Source organism: Leptonotus elevatus, chromosome 21, assembly GCF_054856555.1.
Source record: "Leptonotus elevatus isolate MCC_2025b chromosome 21, RoL_Lele_1.0, whole genome shotgun sequence".
NCBI lineage: Eukaryota > Metazoa > Chordata > Actinopteri > Syngnathiformes > Syngnathidae > Leptonotus > Leptonotus elevatus.
The window spans coordinates 8125289-8153175 of record NC_141259.1 but is presented as its reverse complement, the minus strand read 5'-3'; the positions used below and the strand labels follow the sequence as shown (position 1 = coordinate 8153175).

Genomic DNA, 27887 nt, shown 5'->3' with positions numbered 1-27887 from the left:
AGATGCGGAACAGGGAGAAGGAGAGTTTAGCGGGCGAAGCGAAGCAGAGGGGGCGGTAGTCTGCTGCCCTTCACGGTCATTTAGTCATCATTTCATCAAACCGTTTGGTATTATTTCATCGATTGTATCGGAATACAAGTGTAAACTGTGAAGATGGCGCAGTCAGAATCCAAGAAGATATTCTTTGAGAACCTGTACGGAGCAGGAAAAGCCATCGCCGTGCTGACTAGCGGAGGGGATGCTCAAGGTACTGTTTAGTATACAGTGCGTACTGTGCAATAACACTATTAGATATGATAGTGTAACCATGTTTAACCGCCTAGGAGACTGTTTAAACACATGCCAGTCAATGATGGAATTATTAGCCAATTGTGTCATCTGTAAATACACTACTGCGCAGTAATTACATCACCAGCAGCAATATATAACGTTTGTGTTGCACTCATTCATTCCAGCCAGCCATACTGGTTAGCATGCTAACGTGACACATCCTGCTATTGTTGACATTTTTTTTTCCTGCCGTGCCGCACAGGGACAGCTTAAGGATCTCAAGGTCGTGCAATATCATGAATTTACATTCACCCAGCAGTCATGACTGACACTACGATTTCAACCATTTTCAGCGCATATTGTCTTTGCGTTCAATGAACGGGGCCACAGAATATTATAACTTGTTGTGGTCGGCCTCTTCCAATCACTGTCACGTGGAAAATTACACTTAATAGTAAAAATAGAGCAACGTCAATATTGAGGTTTTGGAGCAGATTCCACTTGAGGTTTGCAGTCCCCGAGTGGGCCTGTTGTGGAATTACCTCATCGTGTGTACGTGATGTGTCGCATACAACCCGGCTGCTCGTCTCTGCGAGTGTTGCTGACGTCAGAGGAAACCCTGATCACGTGGAAACGGGCTTGTCTCCTAAATACCGTAACTCTTAGAATTAACCGTAACTGATGAAGTCCAAGCGGAACAAAGTATCATGTCAACATTTAATAGTAAAATAATTAAACGATAAATCTTTAGGTTAATCACAAATCCTATTGCCAGAATAGTTTATTATAAAGAAGTGTAGTGAAGGTGGACACAAATGACCATCATATAGCATATGTGTTTATGTTTTTTCAGAATAGATTAAGAATACTTGCCTCTATTCATTTTTGGAGTTGGCAACATGAAACAAATTCCCTAAATATCATGAATTGGGGAACATTTTGCTTCTCAGAATCTGTTGTGTCATCATCAGGTTGACATTCTTGCACGTCAACTCTCTATTTATGTCGTATTGACTTTTCCGAAGGTTGAAAATAGTAACAAGCCCATTTGACAAATTAAGAAATATAACTAGAACTCCCGATATATTGGCATTCATATTCTAGTAGTCCATTCCAGACTCTGCTTCTGCTCTTCTATCTAGTGGTAATAGTACTAAAGTCAACTTGAATTATTTTGCGCTTCAAATTGTCTAATTTGGTTTTATTGACTTTATTAGGGTTATTTGTCATCTATTTTGTGTTGTCAGAAAAATTATTACTCAAGTATACATACCCGAAAAATCTACTGACCTTTAGTTACTGTACGTATAGTATAGTAAACTTTTTGTACCTTGTTCACTTCCGACCACTGGACATAGGATTTGATATGTCATCAAGGATTAGGTTCTCTGCACTCCAGATACACAACAGTTGCAGTGTGTTGCTGATGAGTTGTTCTCAGCCCTCTCCCTGAGTTGGCGAGAGGAAAAAGAGGATATGCATGCCTGACAAGATCTGAACGCCAGTGTCACGAGGCATTATGTCGCAGTGGCTTAGTCCTTTCACTCACTCTGCAGCAGAAAATGTCATTCGTGCATAATGAGGAACCCTAACCTATTTGAGTTATGTGGTGACTGGGTTTCCCACAGTGTTTGAACTATCCGATTTCTCCTTTTCTGCCGTCTGCTGTCCTAATGGCCTCTGTGTTGCCTAGTAACCCCGTGCACGGGCCAATTCCTGTTGGGAAAACTTCCCGCCTGGTTGTTTATTCCCGACTGTCGTCCGCCTTTCCTGTGTGACTGCTGTGGGTTTAAACGGTTCGTTTTCCTAGCTGGTTGATTAACCCGGCATCAACATTCAAGTCGCAGAGCGGCATCTTAGTTGTTACTGAGTTCTTTTGGCCCACAAGTGTAGTAGCTGAGAGACTGTAGGAGGAGCATTGAAGCATTTTGACCAAAGATGGTTACTTGCCAAAGGGAGAGGATAAAAATGTCCTAGAGAAACACACAGTTAAATGCAGACAGACACAGACACATCACACTGAATTCAAGGAATTTATATCTCAGAATACTGCAGATCATGCGCATTGCCATCTTAGAAAAGTTATCAACTAACTCTTGACAAATAAATCGCCTGTAAAGAAACGTTAAAGCTAATGGTTAAATTGCTCATTCACAACTTGATTGTATGACTTTTGAACATTTTATTCTGACTTCCTGGATATTTTTTCTATTAAAAAAACCAACAACAACCATTCTTTACTGTGATTTGTAGTTACAAAAAACTACGGAAGAGGGTTGAAAAGGGAAAAAAAGGTTGTCAGAATTCTGACTTTCTGACCCCCCCCACAAATCAATTTAAATTCTGAGAATAAAGTGAGAATTCTGACTAAATTTTGTAATTAAAGTGAGAATTCTCACTTTAAGTTAGAATTCTAACTTTAAAGTTAGATTTCTGGGATTAAAGTGATAAAGTGAGAATTCTGAGATTAAAGTGAGAATTCTAAATCAGAATTCTGAGAATAAAGTCAGAATTCTGAGATTGAAGTGAGAATTCTAATTTTAAGGTCAGAATTCTGAGATTAACGTCAGAATTCGGACTAAATTCTGTGATTAAAGTCAGAATTCTGAGAATAAAGTCAGAATCCTGCTAACCCCTTTTTTTACTTTTCACTGGCCCCAATCCTCTTCCGTGAATAACACATTAGTTATGCTGGGTTAGACCCCCCCCAAAAAAGTCCCTACCTTAGAACTTTGAGGCAGACCAACTAACCACCATTCTACTGTGGTGACAAGTAGAACTAATGTGTGACAAAATAGTCACAAGATACGGACAAATGCATGTAATAAATACACACCAGTCCAGCGTTGTTAACAGTGGAATGTTATTTTAAACTGTGTAACATTCTTCATTTCTCTTCTACTGCATGTTCATTTTGTTTGTTTGTTTTGTTCCAGGGATGAATGCAGCTGTGCGTGCTGTGGTTCGAATGGGCTTATATGTGGGAGCAAAGGTTTATTTCATTCGTGAGGTGAGTCAGAACTTCTTATTGTAGGACTAGAATGTAACCAATCAGAGTTTTTTTTTTCTGTATAAAGGCTAAACAAAGTTGTCTGGTTTGTCAAAGACTGCGTAGTTAGTTTGCTGTCACGCAGGAAGCCGCGCTCGACACACACAGCCATTGTTCCTCCTTGCTCAGCGTTGGTTATATAACTGACTTGATGCTTTGTCTCCATTATGTTCTTGGGCTAATTTGCCTCCTCAGTTAGTGGCAAGGTGTACGCGGGCCATTAAAAAGTATTAACAATTATGAAATAGATTTAGCTCAAATGTAGGTCTTAAATGGCATTCACTCCCAGCCATGTTCACTGACGCAACCCCCTTCGCTCCCGGCTGTTTTACTGGATTGTCACTGATGTTGCAAGGCCCACAGAATATTGTGTTCTATTGCTATAAAAAACATGGAACCTACCAAAAGGAAAAGAAAAGTCTCTTCTTTCATCAGGAAAAAAAAGTATATTTCAACCTGTTTCCGTTTTGCAGCAATTAGCATTAGAATATAGCTAAGTTTCATCATTATTTACAAATCTGTTTAAAACAGTGGGGAGGGAGAAGCTTTTTGCTACATGGCCCTGGTTGATCTCTTGTACTCTGCTGCCACATGCTGGTCGTTTTAGCAATAACTACCTTTGCTTCAAACATTCTCTTCAGTTCAGAGGCTGCATCAGTGCCTTGAACATAATCGCCGAAATCATAAAATTGGGGGATTAAAAACCACACCAAAACAGTCACACATTTTAAATGAGTGCATGTTCAGAAAGATTTATTTGTACATCAACTTTGCATTTTGTGTTTAATCAGGGGTATCAAGGTATGGTGGATGGAGGGGAGAACATAACAGAAGCTACATGGGAAAGTGTGTCCAGCATGCTTCAAGTAGTAAGTATAAACAACGGCTATTGCAAATTGTTAATTTCATGATTATGATTTAAAGATTCAAGTCATGTTGCAAGACTAGTGTTGTGTTTGGACAAGTATTTCACAATCTGACTAAAAAATAACTTGTGCTCTTAAATCTTCAGGGTGGGACAGTTATCGGCAGTGCCCGCTGCAAAGATTTTCGCACCCATGAAGGACGCCTGAAGGCTGCTCTCAACCTGGTGAAACTTGGCATCACCAACCTGTGTGTGATTGGTGGCGATGGCAGCTTGACGGGAGCCAACCTCTTCAGGGAGGAATGGAGTGGACTGCTAGCGGAACTGGTAGAGCAAGGTACGGGGGCTGGCGTTCACATGAAATGAAACGCCATTAAAAAAAATCCAAAACACATTTCATGTCTTTAACTCATTTGCTCCCAAAAATTTATAAAAACGTTCTATTTTAAATTTGGTCATGGTCCCAAAAACGTATTTATATGTTTTTATTTTTTTATTTTATTTGTTTAATGCTAGAGCATAGAAGGCTTTGATGCAGCCTTCCTTAAAACAGTGGTTCTCAAATGGGGGTAAATGAAGACATTCCAGGGTGTACGTGAGATATTAAAATATATTTCAAAAGTATATATAAATATTTTCGGTATTCAAATTCAGTGGTTCAACCCAACTTGTCGCCACCTAGAATGATCAGTCAATCACTTGAAAACTTTATTTAAAATTCACGTAATTATTTCTTTTTGAGAACAGGGCTTTAATATAAGCACAAAGGCGGGCAAATAATGTTGATAATAATTTTTATGTGCTCAAATCTCTATTCATAATTAAATAAGTTTTTGTCTTTTTTTATTTCTTTTTTTCCCTCAAATATTTTAAGAGACCACATAAATACAAGGAGAGTTCCAAAGTTTAAAAAAAAATCTGACATTGATGCACTCGGGTTTAAGTTTTTTTGTTTTTTTTTCCCCCTCAATCAGAAATTCTTCGCTCTGGTTCGGGGGCACTTGGCTGAAAAAATATTTCACAGGGGGTACGTCACTGAAAAAAAGATTGAGAACCACTGGCTTAAAGCAATGCTATTTATTACAAAAAAACGGCCAGCAGGTGGCAGCAGAGTATAAGAGATCAGCATGGGCCATGTTGCAAACAAGCTCTTTTTGCCAGTGTTTTCAACAGGTTTGCGAATAAAGATGAAACTTAGCTATATTCTAATGCTAATGAACGGAAACAGATACAAATATACTTTTTTTCTTGATGAAAGAATAGACTCTAATCTTTATTTTGGTAGGTTTCATGTTTTTATAGCAATAGAGCACAAGATTCTGTGGGCCTTGCAAAATTAGTCAAAATTCAGTAAAACGGCCGGAGCGAAGGGGGTTGCTTCAGTGAAAATGGCTGGGAGTGAATGAGTTAATTATAGCATTGAATGTAAAGTGTAAGTATAAAGTAGCTAAACCCAATGGTATGCATAGCACAGAGCTATGTGGCTTATTATGGCAACAAATTATTTTGGAAATACACTGGAAAAGATAGAGGGAGTTCTCATCTGACCGCAGCGTACGTCTCCTTCTCAGGTTCTATCGAGCAGCAATCTGTTCAGACTTACTCCGCCCTTCACATTGTCGGGATGGTGGGCTCCATTGATAACGACTTCTGCGGAACTGATATGACAATAGGCACAGATTCCGCTCTGCACCGAATCATTGAGGTGGTGGATGCGATTATGACAACCGCGCAGAGGTGAGAGGTCAAAGATGGACTTTCAACTGATGTATGTGGCATTCCGCATATTTTACACTAGATCATCTTTTAACCTGTTGCGGTGTTATTTTTCAGTCACCAGAGGACATTTGTTTTAGAAGTAATGGGCAGACACTGCGGGTAAGATTTTATCATGGTAGTAGAAGATTCCCCATCACAATTAATACAGCACAGAAAATCTGTAATTGTGTGTGTTATTTTAGCTACCTGGCCTTGGTTAGCGCCTTGGCTTGTGGTGCAGATTGGGTGTTAATTCCTGAGATGCCTCCAGAGGATGGCTGGGAAGAGAAGATGTGTCAAAAACTGTCTGCGGTAACACAGTCAATGTTTAATATTGCTACACACTTAATTCAACAAAGACAAAAAAATAATAATAATAATACATTTTTAATTAAAAAAAAAAAGAAAAATAAATATTGTACATAAATAATAATTTTTAAAAATCTACCATTTTTAATTAATTGGATTTTAATCCTACATGCAAATATTTTTTTCGTCAATTAGTTCTCAGTTAATCTCGATCCTTTTCAGGCGTGTTCGTGCCTTTCATCCTCCAACACTGCCTCAAGTTGTGGCGTATTAAAGGCCCGTGTGAAGCTTAAGCTCAGTCTCAAACAAAAGGTGTTTATTTAAGATAATGTGCACATTCTAGTGTGCCTTTTTATTGTCAGGCACACACTTTTGTGTTATAACCCTGCACTTTAATCAGCACTTTATCTCTCACTTGCCAGGTGGGTGAATTAGTCAAGTCAAAGTGAAGTATTTATAGTAGCATAATAAAACATTTGAGAATTTGACCACACTTGAAATTAGGGATGTTGGATACCACTTTTTTTTCAGACTGGTAACAGTACAAGTACTCAACTCACCGATACTGTCACCAAGTACTGATACCACTAGAAGATTTTCCCCAGATTTTTTTTTAAAGTAAGACCTATATATATATATCCCAATATAGCATTTTCCCTTAATATTGCATAAAATTAATGGCAATTTTCTATTATTCTAATTTTTAGTTCCTGATCGTAAGACGGTCACAAGAGATATCGGTCGCTATCGAGAGTACCGATACCTTAAAATAAGGCTGGCATCGGCAACAATACCAATGCCTGTACTTGAAATAAATATAGCTAGAGCTGTCAAAATTAATTGATTAATCGACTAGTAATTAATTATCAAATTAATCGACAACTATTTAAATAATCGAATAATCGTTTGGAGCCATTTTTTAATTAAAATTTTTCCAAATCCTCTGATTTCAGCATCAACAGTAATTGTTTATTGATTTCAGTAGTCCTTCATGAAAGAAGACTGATTATTCTGTGTTTAGTCAAAATATGACATTTGCAAACATCTGTTTTTACTTTGGAAAACAATGACTGAACCATTAACAGTAACATCAATACCCCCGCCCCTTTTTTTTTTTAATCACTAAACCAATACAAAGTACGAAATAAACACCAGTCACTAGTTAATAAACGCTAATCAGGGGGGAAATGCTTTTGTCATACACTTTAATGCAAAATTAAAATGAATCCAAATAATCGATAGATTAATCGATTCTAAAAGTATTCGATAGTGACAGACAGCACTAAATTAACGGATTATTTGCATGTAGGAAATTTCTCATAATTTATTTAAATTAATGAAATATTGTTAAAAAAAATATTTTATACATTGAACAAACAGTTAAGTATTTTGCTAGTGCTGGACAAATAAAGCTTCATGGAAGTTTTATGAAGCACTTGCGATATTTAATGACCCCACTAGATGGCTAAAATCTCAATTTAAATTGAAAGATGCAGTGGAAATTGAAACAATTCCCATTCCACTGGCCTATATATTGAAACCAAGAGAACCATCTACAGGAGTAAAACATATCAAAAAGTGCTTCATGAAGCTTCAGGAAGCTTCATTTTCCCATCACAACCTATTCCATTCGTTAAAATGCACTTTTCTCAGTGTTTCAATGCATTTTCTTCTTTTGGAGAAATGATATTGTTGTTGTGATCCAGACCCGTTCCAGGGGCACAAGGCTGAATATAATCATAGTGGCAGAGGGATCCATTGATAGGCACGGGAAGCCCATAACATCTAGTATTGTCAAGGATGTGAGTACATTCATGCAAAGAAAGGGGAAGCCAGAAGCATGGAGCCTTGACTGGTGGAAATCAGCGGAGATACATTGGGTGCCATGATAAATGGCATCAATATCTTGTGTTTGACTAAGCTGCAATAATATGATGGCAAAGCAGCAAGTAAGGCAGGATATTGCTAACAAGAATGAGCAAACAGCTCTGCACACATTTAAGCTGCCATAGCGAACAAAACAACTTCCTGTCTGGTTCCTGTGCTTCTGAAAGCCCACGTCACAGCCACATTCACACTTTTTCTGTCATGCTGTCTCTCCGTCACACCTGTAGAATCGAGCAGGGATGAAAAGGCTGAATATCATAATAGTAGCCGAAGGGGCGATTGACCGTAACAACAAGGCAATTACTACTGAGTGCATTAAGGATGTGAGTACAGTGTGGCGCGTTCCACCGCTTGACCTCCGACTGCCTCCTATGTGACCTCTACTACTTTGTTGCTGCCCTCATGTGGCTTTGACTTTGTCGCTGTGTTTCTGTAATGCTCTATCCTACACCCTCGTAGGGTAAGGTCCCCTTTTTCACTACTGATACTGCTGCTACTATGGCAGCTGCTAATATTACTCTTAGGGCACCACTGAGCACTTGTAAAATATAGCGGCGTTTACGCAAAACAACTATCCACGTTATTGTTGGCTTTTTTGTTTTGATTCTGTAGAATTTAGCCCTGACCCTGCACTCTTATTGTTGTGTACAGCATCCAAATGTGTTTCCAGTTTGATGTGGAGTTTAAGTCCTTGCACCCCACGCCCTGCACATGACTAAAATGACTGAAAAATGTGAATGGCTTGCTTGTGCTTTGCTGTTTCCCCTTCTCTTCAGCTTTTTAAAATTTTATTTTTTATCAAATTCTGTTTAGTGCCCGTGTTTGCGTTGTTGCATAATGAACTACGGATTGCTTATTTTACTGTTAAAAGATAAATAGGGATGTAACGAAAACCGTTTTAATGTCGATGTAGACTGCTTAAAATACGCATCAATTTATAAAACAAAAGCATCGATTCACAACGCCATGTTTTAACTCTTACCTTGCGCAGTTTTTCGTCGCTTCTAACCCCCTTTTGGGGACCGGACACGTTATGCGGATATCCGGTATTGTTTGGCGGGTCTTTGTAGGCGCCAGTAAAAACTTGGTTAGATCTTTGTAAGTAATCGGTCTATTGTTTTAAGTTTCGTAAGTGGCTCATCGTTTACTTAATGAGGCACGTTTTCGTCTGTGTGTCTATCGCCTGTGGCCTAAATGAATTACACTTGCGGTGTGTCGTTGATGTAGTGTCCTACTAGTCCACTAGAGGGCCTCGTTGTTACACTTGTTGAACAGATATCTGTTTAGTCTGTCATTTGATTTTGATTTGATTCGTCTCAAACAAGCACAGCAATAAAAACATAACAAAGGAAAGGTAGGGGGGGGGAGCACAATATGACAAGATGCAAGTTTGAGATGGGGCAGAAAAAACAAAACTTATCACCCCCCCTCCACCTCTTTACATAATTTAAAATCTGAATCCATAAAGACATAAACAAGTATTGCAAAACATTTTAGAAGATTAAAAGAAGTTTAAGGACAAGCCTCCTTGTGAAGGAATATAGTAAAAAATATATATACACAAATCCTCAACAAAGCTTCTGGAGCTTCATTCTCCATACTATCATCGAGCTGCACAAAGCTGAGAACATATTGCAAGGGCACACTATTAACCTTAAAAGTGAGGTCTTTAATTTTCACTCAGAAATAAACACTTCTTAAACATTGGATGTATACACATGTAATCCTTCTCAATCAACACCTCTGGGCTGCTGTTAATGTGTGGTGGTGATTTTGTAATCATCCACCATCACCCCAGCCTGTATTTTGCCATGTTGTTGTGTTTTGCCATGAGAGGGACGTTTGTGGGCGGAAAGTCTATTTATACCCCTCCAGCCAATCACAGAGCGGGGGGTTGTGACGCTGAAGGCAGGCGCAACGTTGACGAGAAGAATGGGGGAGGAGTCAGTTTTGAATTGGTTGTTTACAAACACAAATGGACAAAACTAAAGACCCCATCTTTAACCGCAAAGCGCTGATAACAAGTCAAAAATGTAGTCGCAGTCAAAATTCTTAGTTCAATTTTGAGTTTTTTTATTTTTTATTATATAAAGTTACCAAAAGTTATTGTTTATATCACAGACGAAATGTATATGTTAAAATAAAAACATATTTTGGTTTTCAAATGAGTCATTTTGTAAAAATAAATCAATTGAATCAAATCGATTCGGGTTTGAGTGAATCGTTACATCCCTAATTATAGAGATTTTTAAGTACAATTTTTACACATTTTATTAGCATATGATATTTCAGGAATTCGTATTTTGGCGATTACAGCTTAATTTCTGCATTTTATACCTCCAGCTTGTTGTCAAATGTTTGGGTTTTGACACGCGAGTGACAATCCTGGGGCACGTGCAGCGAGGAGGAACCCCTTCAGCGTTTGATCGCATCCTGGTATGGTCACTGCATCAGTAACTTGTTATATACTCAACTCAACCATCAATTACTGCTCAAACTCATGTTCACCTTTTCTTGGAACTCCCTTTTGAAGAGTCACAGTCTCAACACTCAACAGGGCATTATCTGTTTAATCCAAGTGTGTCTGAGGGGACGTAGCCTCAGGTTGCACAGATTAAAACAGATTTAAACAGATTAACAGAGTATGCGAGACTAAGAGGAAGAGGAAGACGACCTTAACTGAAGAAATAAATACATCTCGTTTTATATATACTAGGGGTGTCGGTGGGGGGACATTTTTTAAACTAATAGAAATATGACTGCATCTTTTAGTCATTGATATAGTAATTTCATAATGATTAATTAAATTAGGTTTAAAAAAAAATAAGATGTACTGCACTGTAAAGAAAACAAGTGTAATATTGATTTGTGTTGGTCATTTTTCTGCCACTAGATGGCATAATTGCATTTGTAAGACGTTGGTGACAGCTCAGTGTATTTTTCTTTTCATATTAAAAGCTATCTAATCTTTAACATTGAGTAGCTTGTGAAATTCTGCACATTTTTTAAATTGTAAAATACAACTTGACCCCAGTTTCCACAAATATATGCATCATTATTAAATTTATTACTGCTAAATTCTGACGTGCACGTGTCTGCTGCGTTGCGACTGGAATTCCCCAAGTGCATGCTTTCCAAGTAAGGGGCAGTCATTAATCGCAGCTTTAAAAAATTTGTGTTGTTAAAGGAACTTTAAATGAACTCAAAATGAACGCACACATTTTGTCACCTCTAATTTATACTAAAATTGGACCCTTTGGTTATTTCTGAACTTCTGCAGCAACTTTTTTTTCTTCCAGTCAATAATAGTAACTGTGAACCTTTTGGCCACAATAATAATAATAATAAGAAACAATGCAATGGAAGTGTTATTAAGCAGCATTACTGTTGATTGTCTGTTCATGCAGGCCAGCCGAATGGGCGTGGAGGCGGTTCTTGCCCTGCTGGAGACCACAGCCAATACGCCAGCCTGTGTGGTGTCGCTCTGCGGTAACCAATCAGTGCGCTTGCCTCTGATGGAGTGTGTACAGATGGTAGGTACTAGATTAGACTGGCGGCGCAGTCCAACGTTTACAATTAAAACAAGTATTAATTGCACATATGAATGCACACTCAACTATGATGACGAAACACATTGAGTGTGATAATGTGCCGAGAAACAATAGCTTTATTTATTTTTGTGTTTGTTATTACATTATATTTCTTGATATGTAGTACCTTTGAAATGTGTAAATAAAACATTTGGATTAATGCATTCGTTAGATTTGTAGTCATTTGTTTGTTGGGGAGCAAAGTTATTTTAGTTAATGAAAACATTCATTCAAATTCAAAAAACATTTTCGGTAACGAAATAAAATAAAAACGAAAATGCTTTAAAAAAAAAAACTAACTACAAAACTAACTATAATCATAGCAAAAATGTCCTTTGTTTTAGTCTTTGGTAATTATTTTAATACTGTACATGAGCCTTTGGGGTTGATTTTGTGATTTTAAGTATATTTATTTCAATATTCATTTCATTTATTTTCTTTTTTTCCCATTTATTTCAGGCAAAGACTTACAGTTGAAACAATTCATACTGTAGTTTCATAATGAGAACAGAAAAAATGAGAGGAAAAGAAAAACAAAAATGATTTTGCCTGAAAGGGAGTGGGGAGAAGAAAACTTTAATATATTAATTAAATTAAATTAAATTGAATTAAATAATATATCATATTAACCAGAACATTTGAAATCAGAACCGCCCTGAAAACGATTTAAAAGTAACTCAATTTAAAAAAACAAACCTCAAAATGAAATAAAATCGAACTAAAATGAAAATTCCAAAACTATAATAAATATTTTTTTCACCTGTATTCTTAATACATTTCAACTACGATTCAAAATCTGCTGTTTTCTCCTTAGACTCAAGAGGTGCAGAAGGCAATGGATGAAAAAAAGTTTGAAGAAGCAGTTAAGCTCCGTGGCAGGTAAGAGAACTCTTCTGACATTTCCTCACCTTGTCTAAGTCATTTTTTGGGGGGCAAAAAAATTCCTTTTTGCATAAATCATCTCATGGCGTGTTTCCAATCCTGAAAATTCTGAAAAAATGACTTAGGCAATTATTTCATATATTTATTAAATAGGCGTCGATATGTGAAATATTTCACTTTGTTGCCTAGAATAGGCTCCATATTTCCCTTGACCCTGAACACGCTAATAGCATAGAAAATGGATGGAATGAAACTTCTTATTTGATTTTTTACTGCAGGAGTTTTGAGAACAACCTGAAGACGTACAAATTGCTGGCTCATCGTAAACCGGAGTCTGAACTGCCGATTGTAAGTCTCAACGGTTTGTCCTCACCTGAAGTGCAGTTGTTGATACAAGCCAAGGTTATTTTAGTTGACGAAAAAACAAAAATTCAAAAAACTATTCCGTTAACGAAATAAAATAAAAACCAAAATGCTTTTTAAAAAAAACGAAACTACATTTTATGCTTATAAAACTAATTATAGCAAAAAAATTCCTTTGTTTTAGTCTTTGGCAAATAATTTAATACATGAGCCTTAGGAGATGATTTTAAATGTGATTTTAAGTAGATTTATTTTGATTTTAACCGGAATAAGGACGTTTGAAAGTGTGTCACACAGAAGTGACGTCATTTAGCAGCAGCCAATAGAAAAGCACCTTCAGATGACGTCGCTCCTAATTAAGCTGCATTATTTTTTTCATTTTACCATGATGTTTATTAAATATAGCGCACAGGTAATACATATTCAAAAACTAATACTAATATTGAAACTAAAATTATAATTTTTTGAAATATCTAAAACTAATTAAAAAAACTAACAGAACCATCTTGAGAACGAATTCTAACTAACTAAATTTAAAAAACGAAATAAAAACTTAACTAAAATGAAAATTCCAAAACTATTATTGCTATTAACCCTACTACAAACCCAAATAAAAACAAACACTAACATGTTTTTAATCAGCAATTAAAGCATGTTTATAGATAGAGCCCGTTTATATCACCTCCAGTGATCTAAGACATCTTTACTCCATGCTGAGGCGTGACTGTGCCGAACTCCCCAGTGGGCTTTTGCAGCCTCCTGCTATGCCTCGCTATGGAGGCAGCTTTGGACAGAAAATCAGTCGAGTGTGCAGACAGCGCGGCCTGGCTCGCGCTGTGGCGTTCCCATCAGGGGCACTCCTGCGTCTGTGGTAATGATCAAGGCAGTTGGAGCGTGTACCTTGGAGCAGAACATGACGCATGTATTGATTCTTTCTGTAGTGCCTGGCGGTTAACTGCTTCAACAAACACGTACCGTAGCTCCAGATGTTACGTTTCAAATGTTTGAGGGCGAGTTATGAACTCATTCACTGCCATTGACGGCTATAGACGTCAAAAATTCATTTGAACTATTTCTGTTGTTTAAACGTTATTTTTTCACTTTTGTTAACAAGAGTATGAAAACCTAGAAGAAAATTATTGTACATTTAGAACAGATCTAGAATATGTGATTAATCGTGAGTTAACTATTTAAGTCATGCGATCAATAAAATTAAAAATTTTAATCGTCTGACGCCCCTAATCTTTAATAATGTAATCGCCTGACGGCCCTAATTTTTAATAATCTTTTCTTAAAAAAAAAAAAAAGATTATTTAAAATCTTTTTCTAGGTTTTCATACTCTTGTTAACAAAAGTGGGAAAACATTTTTAACTAATAGAAATAGTTTTAAATGATTTTTTGACGTTTATAGCCGTCAATGGCAGTGAATTAGTTAAAAAAAAGAGTTTTGTTTCTGATGATACTTTTTCTTTTGGGTGTGATTCTTATGTCAACAGAGCAATTTTAATGTGGCGGTGTTGAACGTGGGCGCACCTGCGGCAGGCATGAATGCGGCCGTCCGTTCAGCTGTCAGGGTGGGCATCTCGGAGGGGCACAAAATGTTTGCTGTCAATGATGGCTTTGAGGGCTTCTACAAAGGTCAGGTAAGTTAAGTACTGGCATCTACATAACAAATAAAAACATAAAATGACCCCCCCCCCCCAAAAAAAATGAAAAATAATCCATGTTGTTCAATATGTGGGAAAAGAGCCAAAATCAGCACAGGAGAAAAAATACGGGTCTGAAGGGGTTAAGAAAAGAGCAGTGGTTAATGTAAAGTGCTCTACAGTATTAATATAGAGTTGAGTTGAGTAATGGGCGTTAGCGTCCAAAACTAAAGGAACACTTCCTTAAGCTGCACGAAGAAGGACAATACAAGAAGAACACAACGCTTTCTGAATTCAAGGTAAAGACAGCCAAATTCGATGAAAAAGCTGCTCTCCCTGTTCATTTTATTCAGTATACCTATACCTTGAATTTTAAATAAATCATGTTTTATTATTCAATAAAGAAGGTTTGGTGAATGCAGATGAGGAAATGGTGGGATTCAGTGAGGTTACGAACCACTGTTTTAAACTAAATATTTTATTTGTCCAATAGAGGGCGTCATAGAATAACATATCGACTGCCGTTGCATAGTACACATCCTGTGAATTATGAAAACCATTTGATTTATTTTAACCAAATTAGCAGTTGAAACCAGACAGTGATTATTTATCTGCTCTGTAATCTGGTAAATCTTTTTTTTTTTTTTGTTTGTTAAAACTGGTTGCACATCTCTCCTCTTCTATCCTGTCCTGACCTTTTCACGATCAGTAACCTTAATTCGCTAGACAGCCAACTCGGGCTGATTCAAAGGCCAGCACATAATGAACAATGTGGCCATTTATCTCCACCAAACTGTCTCCAATACCACTGGTTAGTTAAACATCCCCTTGTGCACTTTGTGCTATCTGAAAACTGGCTGCTCCAATTGACCCGAAGAAAATGAGACCAGCAGGGAGTAATAGATTTCTCTACTTCAGTGCTCTACAGGTCCACTGCCTCTCCTTGGGGAAAAAGAAAGTGTGCAAAAAAAATCCCTTTTCATTTAACACCGTGACCCCAAAGAGGAAATGTTTTATATGCCACGGACGACAGCAATCAGGAGGACAAAAGTCATAGAAGTAACTTGTTCAAGCACGTGTTGCGACTGTCTTGCTTTCAGATTAAGGAGATTAAATGGGCTGATGTTGGAGGATGGACAGGACAGGGAGGATCTCTGTTGGGAACTAAAAGGTAAGCCGAGCTGTAAAGACGGGGCATGTAAATTGGAACAAATGATTTAATTGCGATGACTGATTACTGCAGCAAACATCACCTCTGTAAAAAAAAAAAAATGTTTTCTTGATAGAACACTCCCCGCAAAGCATGTTGGCAAAATTGCTGAGCAGATGCGAACTCACAACATAAATGCACTGCTGGTGATTGGTGGATTTGAGGTATGTTACAAACGCCCTTCGTACCCATCAACTTACCAGCTGCTTATTCATTATGACATTATTATTGCATATAATGTATGACAATAATTTCCCATGACAGAGTGGTGCTTTGAAATACGAGCGACTGGACTTGCAAGTTTTTCGAGATATGAGCCGTATTTTGGCTGATTTTTTTCCCCGTTGCTTTTAAACACTTTGGCAAATAATGAAAAGTTTTATTGTTGCATCCACTTTTAATAGTTTAGCCTTTCAATAGCAATGGATTAAACACAAACGCGCAGCAACACATGTAGACAGACAATATAATTTGAGTTTATTATCGGGAAAGATGATTTGAGATACATGTGTTTTGAATGAACTCGTATCTCAAGCCACCACTATGTATGTAAACAGTGTATATATAATTTTTCATTTATTTTTTTAGTATTTTATGTTTATTTCTATCAGCATATCTAAATAGTTAATCATTATATTACACAAATTGATTGTTTTTTTAATCAAACCCCATCCATTTTAAATTGAATGATGATTAGTTATTTATTACTTATTTGTAACCATTAACTTCACTAAATGCAAATTGTTTGATTTCTCCATCAGCCCTTTTCCAGTCTTTTTGTATTCATGCTCATAATGGTTTTTCAAACATTCCATATAGGACTTAATTTGAAGTGAACTTATAGTAGTATAAAATAACAGTTACCAAATTTGTTATTTAGAGTTTTTATTTCATTTCATACAATCCAACAGTGTCATCTGCTTTTTTCTAACTGAAATGTATGCAAATATTGTATATTGTTTGTACACATGTGTGCGTGTGTGTGTAATGGAGACTCATACATGTACAGTATGTAGAGAGGTGTCTGTCTTTTCGCTGCTTTCCGTCGTGATAGGCTTGGCTCCTCCCCTTGGCACCCTCCACATTTGTCTTTTCCCTTCCTTGTGGCAAGTAGCACCCACTCGAAGCACCCCCTCTCTCTCATCCCCCGACCTGGCAATAGCGCCACCCAGCGCAAACACTAAAGCACTCGGCTCTGCCCTGCAGGCCTTCCTGTCGCTGCTGGAGTTGTTAACGGCGCGCGGGAAGTATGACGAGTTCTGTGTGCCCATGATCATGGTCCCGGCCACGGTCTCCAACAATATACCAGGCTCAGACCTCAGCATTGGAGCTGACACAGCTCTGAATGCCATTACTACTGTAAGTCGTGGGCCTGGCAGCTAGAGTAGCTGAGCAGTACACAAATACACCTTGCACTCTCCACACTTGTTGGAAGAATAACCCACTCAGAAAATGTTAGCGTCTGACAACCACAGGTTTTTTTTATAGCATGACAAAGAGAGCAAGATGAACATTATGTTATTTTCCTTTTGAGGCAAGGTAAGTAGGGCAGTGGGAACATGGAGGCATGGTGCAAGCGCTACAGAACTGGGTACTCCTGCAGTTGCATCCGAATGGGGGCTTAACAGCATGCCTATGCTCTAATACACGCTAAATACCAATTGTATAGTACATTTGCTCAATTTCATCATAAACATTTACCATCAATATTATAATGTGGGTTGTCACCATCTGCCATTTTCATGTCTGTTTTCCTCCCTCACTGAATGTATCAAAGCTTGCCTTGTCGACATTCCTATTGTACAGCAGTATGGCCATCGACTTAAAGTGGAAGTCAACCTTTAATATTTCTTGACAGTAATATGTTATATGTGACCTCACGAGTCTAAACATGACATTCTGATTAATATTACATTTGTGGAATAAGAGTTATGACATTTTGCCCCTTGCTGTCGACTGAAGATGACGTCACAGTTGCTCAGGGGACGGCCAATCACAGCTCACCTGTTTTCTGAAGCTGCGCTGTGATTGGTTGTTGTCTGAGGCCTGAGCAACATTGATGTCATCTTGTTTGTTTGTTTATTTACACAATCTTTAAAAAAAAAAATACAAATATGGCAGCAAAAATTTTTACGTGAAGGTGAGGTAGAAACCCATTATGGGCTTATCAAGTACCTCACCAAAGAATAATAAACTAACATTTTAATAACAAAAATCTACAACAAATGCTATATATAGCCTCAACCACAGGTGGCAAATCCAGGTCCAGAAAGTAAAAACCCTGCTACAGTTTGGCTTTAACCCCTGATGCTAGCTAGCTAGCTATCTGAAAGGTGAACAAGCACCATGGGAGCTAGCTAGGGAGCTAGCTACAAGATAAACAAACACCATGGGAGCTAGCTAGGGAGCTAGCTAGTTAGCACTTGGGGCTAAAGCCAAACTGTGGCAGGGGTTTTACTTTCTGGACCTGGATTTGCCACCTCTGAAACCATGTACTTCAATTTGAAAATAAATATACATATTTAAAGAATATTTACATTAAAAAATGTCAATACATTGCATCTTCAGTCAACAGCAAGCGGCAAAATGGCCGCCTCTTGAGATGGATAAAAACAGCTGGATTTTGCTGCTTAACTCATATTCCACTAACACAATATTAAACAGAATAATACATTTAGACTAGTGGGGCTGCATAGAACATAATATTATGGTCAAAAATGTTTTGAGGTTGACTTCCCCTTTACTGGTCATGCTCGTTTCATCACGTTTGACACCTTTCCGAACTCCTTTACTTCATCCTTTCCACATTATTCCATTCTCCATCTTTGTTCGTTCATGTCCATTTTCACACCGTGCTAAAAGGGGCAATCACACGGGAAGAGCCGGAAGGGCAGATACCCTCTCGAAAACAGAGGGATGTGCCTCCTTCGGGTGGCTCTAACACATATTTAAATGCTGCCGCTTCAGGCGCTTGAGAGTCTGCTGCAGCTGTATGAGGCACGCGCTACCTATGAGGAGTTTTGCATCCCGATGTGTATGCTGCCTGCCACCATAAGTAACAATGTACCGGGTACAGATCTAAGTATTGGCGCAGACACAGCCCTCAATGCCATCGTGGAGGTAAGGCGGTTGGATCCTTCGCATCAATTTGTATTAGGGATGTAACGATATTTGTCACGATATAATATTATCCCGATGTGGGAAGGTTGGCAATATTAAAATGTCATATTGAAAAAAAAAAAAGAATATATTTTTGTACATAACAGTGACAGAAATAAACTTGTGTGGGTGCGGTTTCTGTCGAACAAAAAAATAAGACTACAAAGAAAAAAACGAGCGATTTCATGTGATTTTTTTCATCTACAGAATGCAAATTAGATGAGGTCATACTTATAGTTCAAATAGTACAGGTAACATTAACCTCATCCGGCAATTAGCATGGGTCTTGAACATAGGTGGCCAAAACATGGCTAATTAAAATTAAACTGCGCTAATAAACTAACCAGCAGAGGGTGCTGAAACTGCACAAATGGAAAACAACCTGGCCTTTTTCTCAATAGATGTACGGCTTTTAATATCGCTCCATGACGACCACGACATCGTGGCAATTTTTATATCGCGATATTGCCATTATCGTTACATCCCTACCTTGTATAGATAATGAGAAGATGATGCCAATGATGTAACTCTCCCAGTGCATGCAATGCTAGAACTCGACACACTGTCAGGTGTTAAATGAATGACTTAGCAAATGTATTAGAACACCGTCAGAAGAGACCATCAAGCAACATCAAATCTTTTGATTCCTGACATTTTACTGTTTTAAATGGAAATGAGGGATTTTTATGCACAAGTTTGAATTAAAATATAGTATTTAAAAATTAATGGAAACAAATTATGAAGACCTTCTCTTTAAGAGTGTATTAATCATTAAAGAAACATTAAAAATGATTTTGGCAATTACCCATGCTGTTACTTAGGGCAAGTTCATTAAGCATAGCATATCTGTGCACATGCCCACACGCCCGTCAGTTGTCACATTATTTGTTTCAGCCAATCTGAAGCCTGAAGTCGTTCATAGAAAATGCATAACACCACCAATTGGTCAAACTAGGACTAGGGGTCTCATACTGTTCATTTTTAGTATCACTGAAGACACGCACTCACAGTGATGTAAATCCAATGTGTTCAAAAAATACCCTTTTTAAAATAAATACCTTTTTTTATGAATTAAAGACGCAAATGCATTTGCATTTATGCTTGTTGAAAAATGTTCAATAAAGTGTCTCTCTATTGTTCATTTTATGCAAAGCTAATCTACTGCAATCTTTCACTGGCATCAATTCTGAATAGCATTATTCTTAATACATTATTTTGTATTTATTACTCTTTATTCAAACTAAATATGTATTGCATTTCAACTGTAATTCAATCAATGTGTTTACAATCTGATCTGGTTTCCTTTTTAATGCAGGAGTCCAACAAATGGATATCTGCCTACATTCCTGCATAACAGCAGCATTGAACTGCATGCAGAATGTTGTTTCAATTTGAATTCATGCTTGTTTGGTTTTGGTCTTTTGAAAAACCTTGTGTGTAACACAATTGCTTTTCATGACTCACAACCACAAAATAGTATTTTGTATACTGGAGTTTGACTGGTGTTATTCACATACCATCATCGGCCCAAGAAGAAAAAAACAAACAGACAATGTAACTCATTGCAAATATACGACGGCGTATTAGGGCCACGTATAAATATATATATATTTTTTAGAGGGTGGAGGCATTATTCTGAGGGGGAAAATTGGCAAATTTGCCACTTAAGTGGCAAATTGCGTATTAGGGCCACGTATAAATATATATTTTTTGGGAGGGCGGGGGCAATATTCTGAGAAACAAAAAATTTGCGGGAAAAAACTCGCAAATTTGCGAATTTATAAAGTGGCAAATTTGTGAGTTTTTTTCCCCCCGGAATATTCCCCCCGCCCTCTAAAAAAATATATATATTTATACGTGGCCCTAATACGACGGCGTACAAATATGCAATTTAAGCAGAAAACAGTATTTTGACACAAATGTATTTTCCCTAATGATTTGCCTGCTAACATATTAAACCGCACAAATATTTAATTACCGGTACATTTAATGCATTAATAAACTACCACATACTAACGTTGCATATATGCACGCATCAGACTTGCGACCGCATCAAGCAGTCAGCCAGCGGGACAAAGAGGCGCGTGTTCATCATCGAGACCATGGGGGGCTACTGTGGCTACCTGGCTACCGTTGCAGGCCTTGCTGCTGGGGCGGACGCTGCGTACATCTACGAGGAGCCCTTTGACATCAGGGACCTGCAGGTGACCGATCATCTCAACCCAAGCACACAAAATCTTACCCATTTATTTTGAATCAGCATCTAGCAAAGAACATTGAAAATGCACCATTTTGTTGTTGGATCATCATTTTTGCAAGTAGAATGCCGTTAGGAGATACATTATCACAAGCGTTTTGCCTATAATAATCGCAATATGGCAATTATGTAATGTTTGATAAATGTGTAAATGTGTTTTTTTAATACTTTGTCCTTCACTCCCCAAAACGAATTTCTACGTTTTTATGTTTATTTTAATGCAAAAGCATAAAGAAGGCTTTGATGCAGCTTCTGACATGAAGAGGTCAGAAGCTGACAGCAGGTGGCAGCAGAGTATAAGAGATTAGCCAGGGCCATGTTGCAACAAGCTCTTTTTGCCAGTGTTTTCAACGGGAATGTGAATAGTGATGAAACTTAGCTATAGTCTAATTATAATTGCTGCAAAACAGAAACTTTTTGTTGTTGTTGGTATGTTCCATGTTTTTATAGCAATATTCAGTAGGCCTTGAAAATGGCTGGTAGTGAATGAGTTAATGTTAAATATGGATGGCACAAAACTGATTTTGTGCCTTTTTTTCCTGCAAACATCAACTCACTAAAAGTGTTGTTATTATTATTGAGGCACGTCCAAATATTAGGCATACTCACATTGTAATATAGAGCAGTAAAAGACGGAGTGCAAGTGCAACTAAGATATTTCTGCCATCTTGTGGTGAATGGTGGTATTACAGCTTAAAACTCCAGTAAACCACTGCATACTCTCACATTTGGATATTTGGTGATTCCCCCCCCCCCCCCCCCCCCCCCATAGTTTTTAAAATGTATTTCGGGTATTTTTTTTTTTTTCCCAGATTTGTGGTCTGCCAATTACTGGCCGATTTTCCCTATTTGTTGCAGGGCTTGGTCTCTATGCCCGCACATTGTGGGGGAGCAGTATATGACTAATTGAATAATTTATAAAATGTGTCTGATGCTTCAGAACAAGCACAGGGAAGAAGAGCTGCCAGGTATTTTATGAGTCTTCTTTTTATGTTTCTCAGCGATGATGACAGATGCTGATGTATTGGTTCTGTCAGGTGGGAGATGCGATGTATCACAAAGTCAATATTTTTTTCCCAACCCTCATCTGGTCATGTTTCTTTGATATCAGAGGTGGTAAATCCAGATCCAGAAAGTAAAAACCGTGCTACAGTTTGGCTTTAGCCTCAGGTGCTAGCTAGTCAGCTAGCTTTCATGGTGCTCGTTTACTTGCTAGGAAGCTAGTGCTAGCTAGGTAGCACCAGGGGCTAAAGCCAACCTGTGGCAGGATTTTTACTCTCTCGACCTGGATTTGCCACCTCTGTTTAAAACTTCAATGTCGTGCTTCCAATTTCATCCACGAGATCGAAATGTTGCCAAGATGCTATTTCTTTTCTTCTTCTTCTTCCCGCAGGCCAATGTTGAGCACTTGACAGAGAAAATGAAGACAAGCATTCAACGAGGCTTAGTGCTCAGGTTGAACTGTTACTGTTAACTTACAGTAGTTTACATGTTTGAAAATCCATGCACCTAACCCAGCTGTTGTTTTTATGTCAGAAACGAGAACTCTAATGAAAACTACACCACTGACTTCATCTACCAGCTGTATACTGAGGAAGGCAAGGGTGTGTTTGACTGCAGGAAGAATGTGCTGGGACACATGCAGCAGGTAGGCTTGTAAATGTAACTGAGCACCAGAAGTGTTTATAAAGCAATGTAATATCTTCTATATTTGGGGATTGCGTTTTTGTCAATAGCCCCCCCTTCCTCACAGATGGGCTTTGTTTTGTTTTCGACTTTGTGCGTCTTGAGATTAGCACAGATAAAACTGGATCAAAAACTCGTTTGATGAATCCCAGAGGAGACATTGGCTTTTCTCTGCAGCAAGTGAGGCGATACAGGAAACAAAATAATAAAGCACTTTGGGGAATTAGGACCGCAACTAACAAGTACATACATACATTTAAATATGGAATACAGAGAAGCGAGAGTTGTTGGTGTCTGATGCACTCTTAGCTTCTTTGTTTCCTCTTCCTTTGCTGTGATTATTATATATTAGAATGCGCATCATTTCAACTTGAAACTACGGAAGCGTGGAACTGCCAATGTGGAGTAAACATTTTTGAATGGCAAATACGTGTAAATGTATTTGCAAGTATGTTTGAATATATCTAAATATGTACAAATGTATTTGCAAGTGCGTATGCTAAGTGCTAATATCTTAGCATTTTCTCCCATAATGCCATGGGATATTGACTTCCGTATGTGAAATCATGCAGACATAATAATAAATCACATTCATTGCAGGAAAACATTGTTTACTTATTATTATTATTATTAATTTTTCAAGCGTATTGGTATAATTTAGACAAAAAGCGAAACAAATATTTTTTTTTCATATTTAGCTTGTGCGCAAGTCAATAAATACCCTGTGGCATTATGGGACAAAATGCTTTCTTTTTAGCACTTAGCCTCCAAGTACGTTTGAATGTACCGGTACTTGCAAATACGCTTAAACATATTTATTTGCTATAATGTTTAAATGTACTAGCAAATACGCTCAAAATGCACTTGCAAGTACGGTGAAACATATTCGCAAATACGATTCAACGTATTTTCTGGTACATTCAAATGTACTTGGAAATACATTTAAACATATTTGTAAATATGTTCAAACATATTTGGCACTCGTATATCTTTACTCCACATTGGCAGTTCTATGCATCCATATGAAACAGTTTAAGAATGTCAGAAAACCAGTACTCAAATTAAGGCAAAAGGAGAGGAATCCATATTTCGTAGCAATTGGAAAAGAAAATTAACTATTAATTGGGCAATTATATTTATTAGGGGTGTCAGATGATTAAAAATTTTAATCGATTAATCGCAAATTTTGTATCTGTTCTAAATGTACAATACATTTTTTGTAAGTTTTCAAAGTCTTGTTAACATAAAAGTGGGGGGAAATGGTAAGTGAATAGAAATATAGCTGCATCTTTTAGTCATTGATACAGTAATTTTATAATAATTCATAAAATTGAGTTAATATAGATGTACTGTAAAAAAACGAGTGTAATATTGATTTGTGTTGAGATCATTTTTTTTGCCACTAGATGGCATAAATGCATATGTAAGACAATGGTGAGAGCTCAGTGCATTTTTCTTTTCATATTAAGAGCTATCTAATCTTTAACATAAAGTAACTTGTAAAATTCTGCACATTTTTGAAATAGTACATAATACAAATTGACCCCAGTCTACACAAATATATGCATTATTATTCAATTTATTACTGCTAAATTTTGACGCGGACGTGTTTGCTAACTCAAAATGATCGCACAAATTTTGACACCGCTAATATTTACATAATACTTTGTTGAAGTGTGCAGGAATGTAGACCTCAGTGTCCCATATTTGTCCTCCAATTACGTCAATATGATAAAATATAAATTCATCACAACCAGCAGAATTCCTAATGATCCATCCATATATGAAAAGGAATGCCTACTCATTCAATGCTTTAAAAAGGGGGGAGCTCCATCTCCATTTGACCGAAACTTTGGAACCAAGATCTCCGCCAAGGCAATGCAGTGGGTCACCAAAAAGCTGGTGGAGACATTCAGACAAGGTGAGCCCGGAATGTCCTTCCTTATTAGATAGATATGATTTATCCTACAGTAGTGGATGTCCGCTCCCCAGTGAGGTGTGCTATTTATTGAGATCTGTCATGGAGTCGCTCTACCTGGCATCTTGATGTATTTTTATTCGCTCAAGAGGATATTATTTATAGATCATTTACATCAAGTGTTGTCAATAAATAATTTTTTTAAAAATCCCTGAGCTCACAGTTAACAATATATTGAAGTATGATGTGTCTTAAAGCAACACATGCGTTAAAGTTCCACTTAAAGTGCAAATTTGTCTCTCTTTTTATTTTTTTTATTTTTATCTATTTCATATTCGCATGGTGGATGACATAAGATGAAGGTAAATGTATGTTTTGTTTTTTAAGCTGGCTCCATGACATCTTCCTCTTTTTAGCTCCAAGTCTTTGTCAGTTTTTCCCATCCATTGCGCTACCATGACAACCACCGTGTGCTGACTTCCACCAGCCACTATCATTTGAGCCGTAAATATACCATACCGGTATATTGCCTGAATTAATTATTCAACGGATGTCTACTGATTACAGTAGTTTTTTTTTTTTTTTTTTTTTTTCATCAGGCAGTGTAACTCGCATGTATCACGCTCCCACAAATACCTCTTTCATTGCGCTTCAAGTTCGAGAACCATATGTCACGTGCACATTTCTTGTAGCTTGGCAACCCATTTCCTCATTGCTGCTTTTGTCTCTTTGTAGTCATGTCTGTTCTCTCATCAGTTCCTTTGCCACAGTTCAATGTCTGCTGCTGCCTATAAATACTGCTAAGTCTATTTTTAACTTCTAAGATGATTTATTTTTTTATTTTTTTTGCAGGCAGAGTGTTTGCTAACACCGAGGACAGTTGCTGCTTGCTGGGAATGCGTCGCAGAGCTCTGATTTTCCAGCCAGTGGTACAACTTAAGGGGGAGACTGATTTTGTGTATGTGTGATGTATCATTTTTATCATTTTTTTTAAGCTATTTGTAGATAAGTTATAAAAAAAAAAAGTTTAAATAAATATAATATGGTAATTATTCTAATTTTTAAACTGAATTGTTTCATCTTAAGTGATTAACCAATCATTTAATAAAAAATAAATAAAAATAAAACTGTTCATTTTAAATATGATCTATGTACGCACATACTAGCAATGGATGAGTACCAAAACCAGGTATCAATATTTTAACTCATTCACTGCCATAAATTCATTAAAAAAAGAAAAAAAGATTATTAAAAATTAGGGGCGACAGGCGATTAACATTTTTTAGTGTAATTAATCGCATGACTTCACTAGTTAACTCACGATTAATCACAAATGTTATATCTGTTCTAAATGTACAATTGGAAAAAAAAGGTTTTCATACACTTGTTAACAAAAGTGAAAAAAAAAAGGTAAACAAATAGAAATTGTTGAGAAGAGTTTTTGACGTTTATAGCCGTCACTGGCAGTGAATGAATTAAAAAAAGAAAACATTATTAAAAATTTGGGGCGTCAGGCGATTAAAATTTTTATTCATAATCAATCGCATGACTTCACTAGTTAACTCACGATTAATCACAAATTTATAATCTGTTCTAAGTACCATAAAAAATGTCTAGGTTTTCATACTCTTGGAAAAGTGGAAAAAAAATGTTAAACTAATAGAAATAGTTGAGAAGAATTTTTGACGTTTATAGCCGTCAATGGCAGTGAATGAGTTAAGTAACCAATTATTAGGGGGAGGAAGCAGGTAAAAGCAACAAATTTTCCCGAATATAAATACCTCTTACCTATAATTCCGCTATATATTGCCGAATCGATTTTTTTTTTTTAACACCCCTAATAATAATGATAACACAAGACAGGCGGTCTCCCGTGTGTCAACAGTCACAGAATCCCGAAGGAGCAGTGGTGGTTGAAGCTCCGTCCCCTGATGAAGATCCTCGCCAAGTACAAGACGAGCTACGACGTCTCGGATTCGGGGCAGCTGGAACACGTGGTGCACAACCGGCCCAAAGACTCGGACGCCTCTGTGGCCATGTGAAAGCGCCAGTGTGTTAATTGAGGTGTGAACTCCACATGTTGTTTAAGAACGCCAGTAACACCTTTTACCTTTAAGGCATCCCTATGTGGACGTAGTCATTGACCTGTAAGCTAACCTCGGAAGTGTTCCTGGTGACAAATGCACATTTAATGTCCTCTCAATCACACACACACAAACGGCTTTTCCAACACGGACATGTTCTGTATGTTTATTAATGTCCCGTTTGTTGTTAAATTTTGCACTTTCCCTGTCTCGAGTTACGTAGGCAGGCTCCGGGGCCAGAGCCTGCGCAAGTACACTGCTCCAAAAACACATGGCAAAACATGCATTAGAACCTTGAAATGTGACCTTCTCTAAACTTGTTGTCGAGTGTAGGTCAAATTAAGTTCACCTGGAAAGATTAGAGTTCATTCTAGGTTCATCCTGAAATGTCATCTCAAAGTTTAGCATCCAAGTTGACTTTTAGCGAGTGGCGTACTATGCATCTCTCGTCTTTATCTGAGCCTCAACATGCATGTGAGATGCAACACAGCTAACAACGCAAACAAAGAGGAGTATGTGCCAGGCTTGACACTCAGACCTAATATTTATCTTTTTGACATCGTTTATTTTGTGCGTCCAACTGTAGGCACTGCTGTAGCCGTCTGAAACAATGCACAAACATGTTAGATGTGAATAAGAATAAAAAATTAAGTTGACACGTGTACCCTATTTATTAGTTGCTGAGTTTTTGTTCCTTTATTACTCATTTATATTATCCACTTTTATATTTAAGGCCCATTAAATATCTCATTTGTTTTCTGTTAATGAGTCGCCATACCCATCTGTTGTTGTCAAGCATAATTTGTCTCAGTGTGGTTACATTATAAATGCACCAGAGGCGCAAATACTGCACACAAGTAAAATAATCATGAAAGGGATTGTGATGGGAAAAAGGTTCATACAGAAATGATACATAATTAAAATTTTAATCAACTCATTTTTTAATAGTATAT

General features: G+C 37.4%; 1 protein-coding gene across 7 annotated transcripts; it reads left to right on the top strand.

Moving 5' to 3' along the window:
• Positions 1-27590, top strand: pfkpa (phosphofructokinase, platelet a). 7 transcript variants are annotated; one of them, XM_086065551.1, is made up of 23 exons: positions 1-247; positions 3207-3280; positions 4111-4188; positions 4332-4521; positions 5756-5921; positions 6018-6062; positions 6146-6254; positions 8366-8461; positions 10482-10574; positions 11546-11671; positions 12543-12607; positions 12889-12958; positions 14471-14617; positions 15721-15791; positions 15907-15994; positions 17037-17189; positions 18798-18950; positions 21029-21193; positions 22640-22701; positions 22783-22894; positions 24754-24853; positions 25703-25808; positions 26736-27590. In XM_086065551.1, exons 1-23 carry the CDS (start codon positions 154-156, stop codon positions 26890-26892), a joined length of 2520 nt encoding a protein of 839 aa, XP_085921677.1. In that variant the 5' UTR covers positions 1-153; the 3' UTR covers positions 26893-27590. The 7 variants fall into 7 exon arrangements, 6 of the variants coding, with proteins under 6 accessions (XP_085921677.1, XP_085921678.1, XP_085921674.1 ...); XM_086065552.1 differs by lacking the exon at positions 17037-17189 and adding an exon at positions 7958-8053; XR_015091949.1 differs by lacking the exons at positions 8366-8461; positions 17037-17189 and adding an exon at positions 7958-8053 and having other exon boundaries at positions 24754-25212; positions 26736-26754.
• Positions 27591-27887: the final 297 nt, after the last annotated feature.

Excerpts from the sequence above, each read along its gene's own strand:
- pfkpa (XM_086065551.1), top strand. The coding sequence starts at position 154 with ATGGCGCAGTCAGAATCCAAGAAGATATTCTTTGAGAACCTGTACGGA. Across the intron at positions 248-3,206 it reads TAGCGGAGGGGATGCTCAAG|GGATGAATGCAGCTGTGCGT; the intron begins GTACTGTTTAGT and ends GTTTTGTTCCAG. Across the intron at positions 21,194-22,639 it reads TTGACATCAGGGACCTGCAG|GCCAATGTTGAGCACTTGAC; the intron begins GTGACCGATCAT and ends TTCTTCCCGCAG.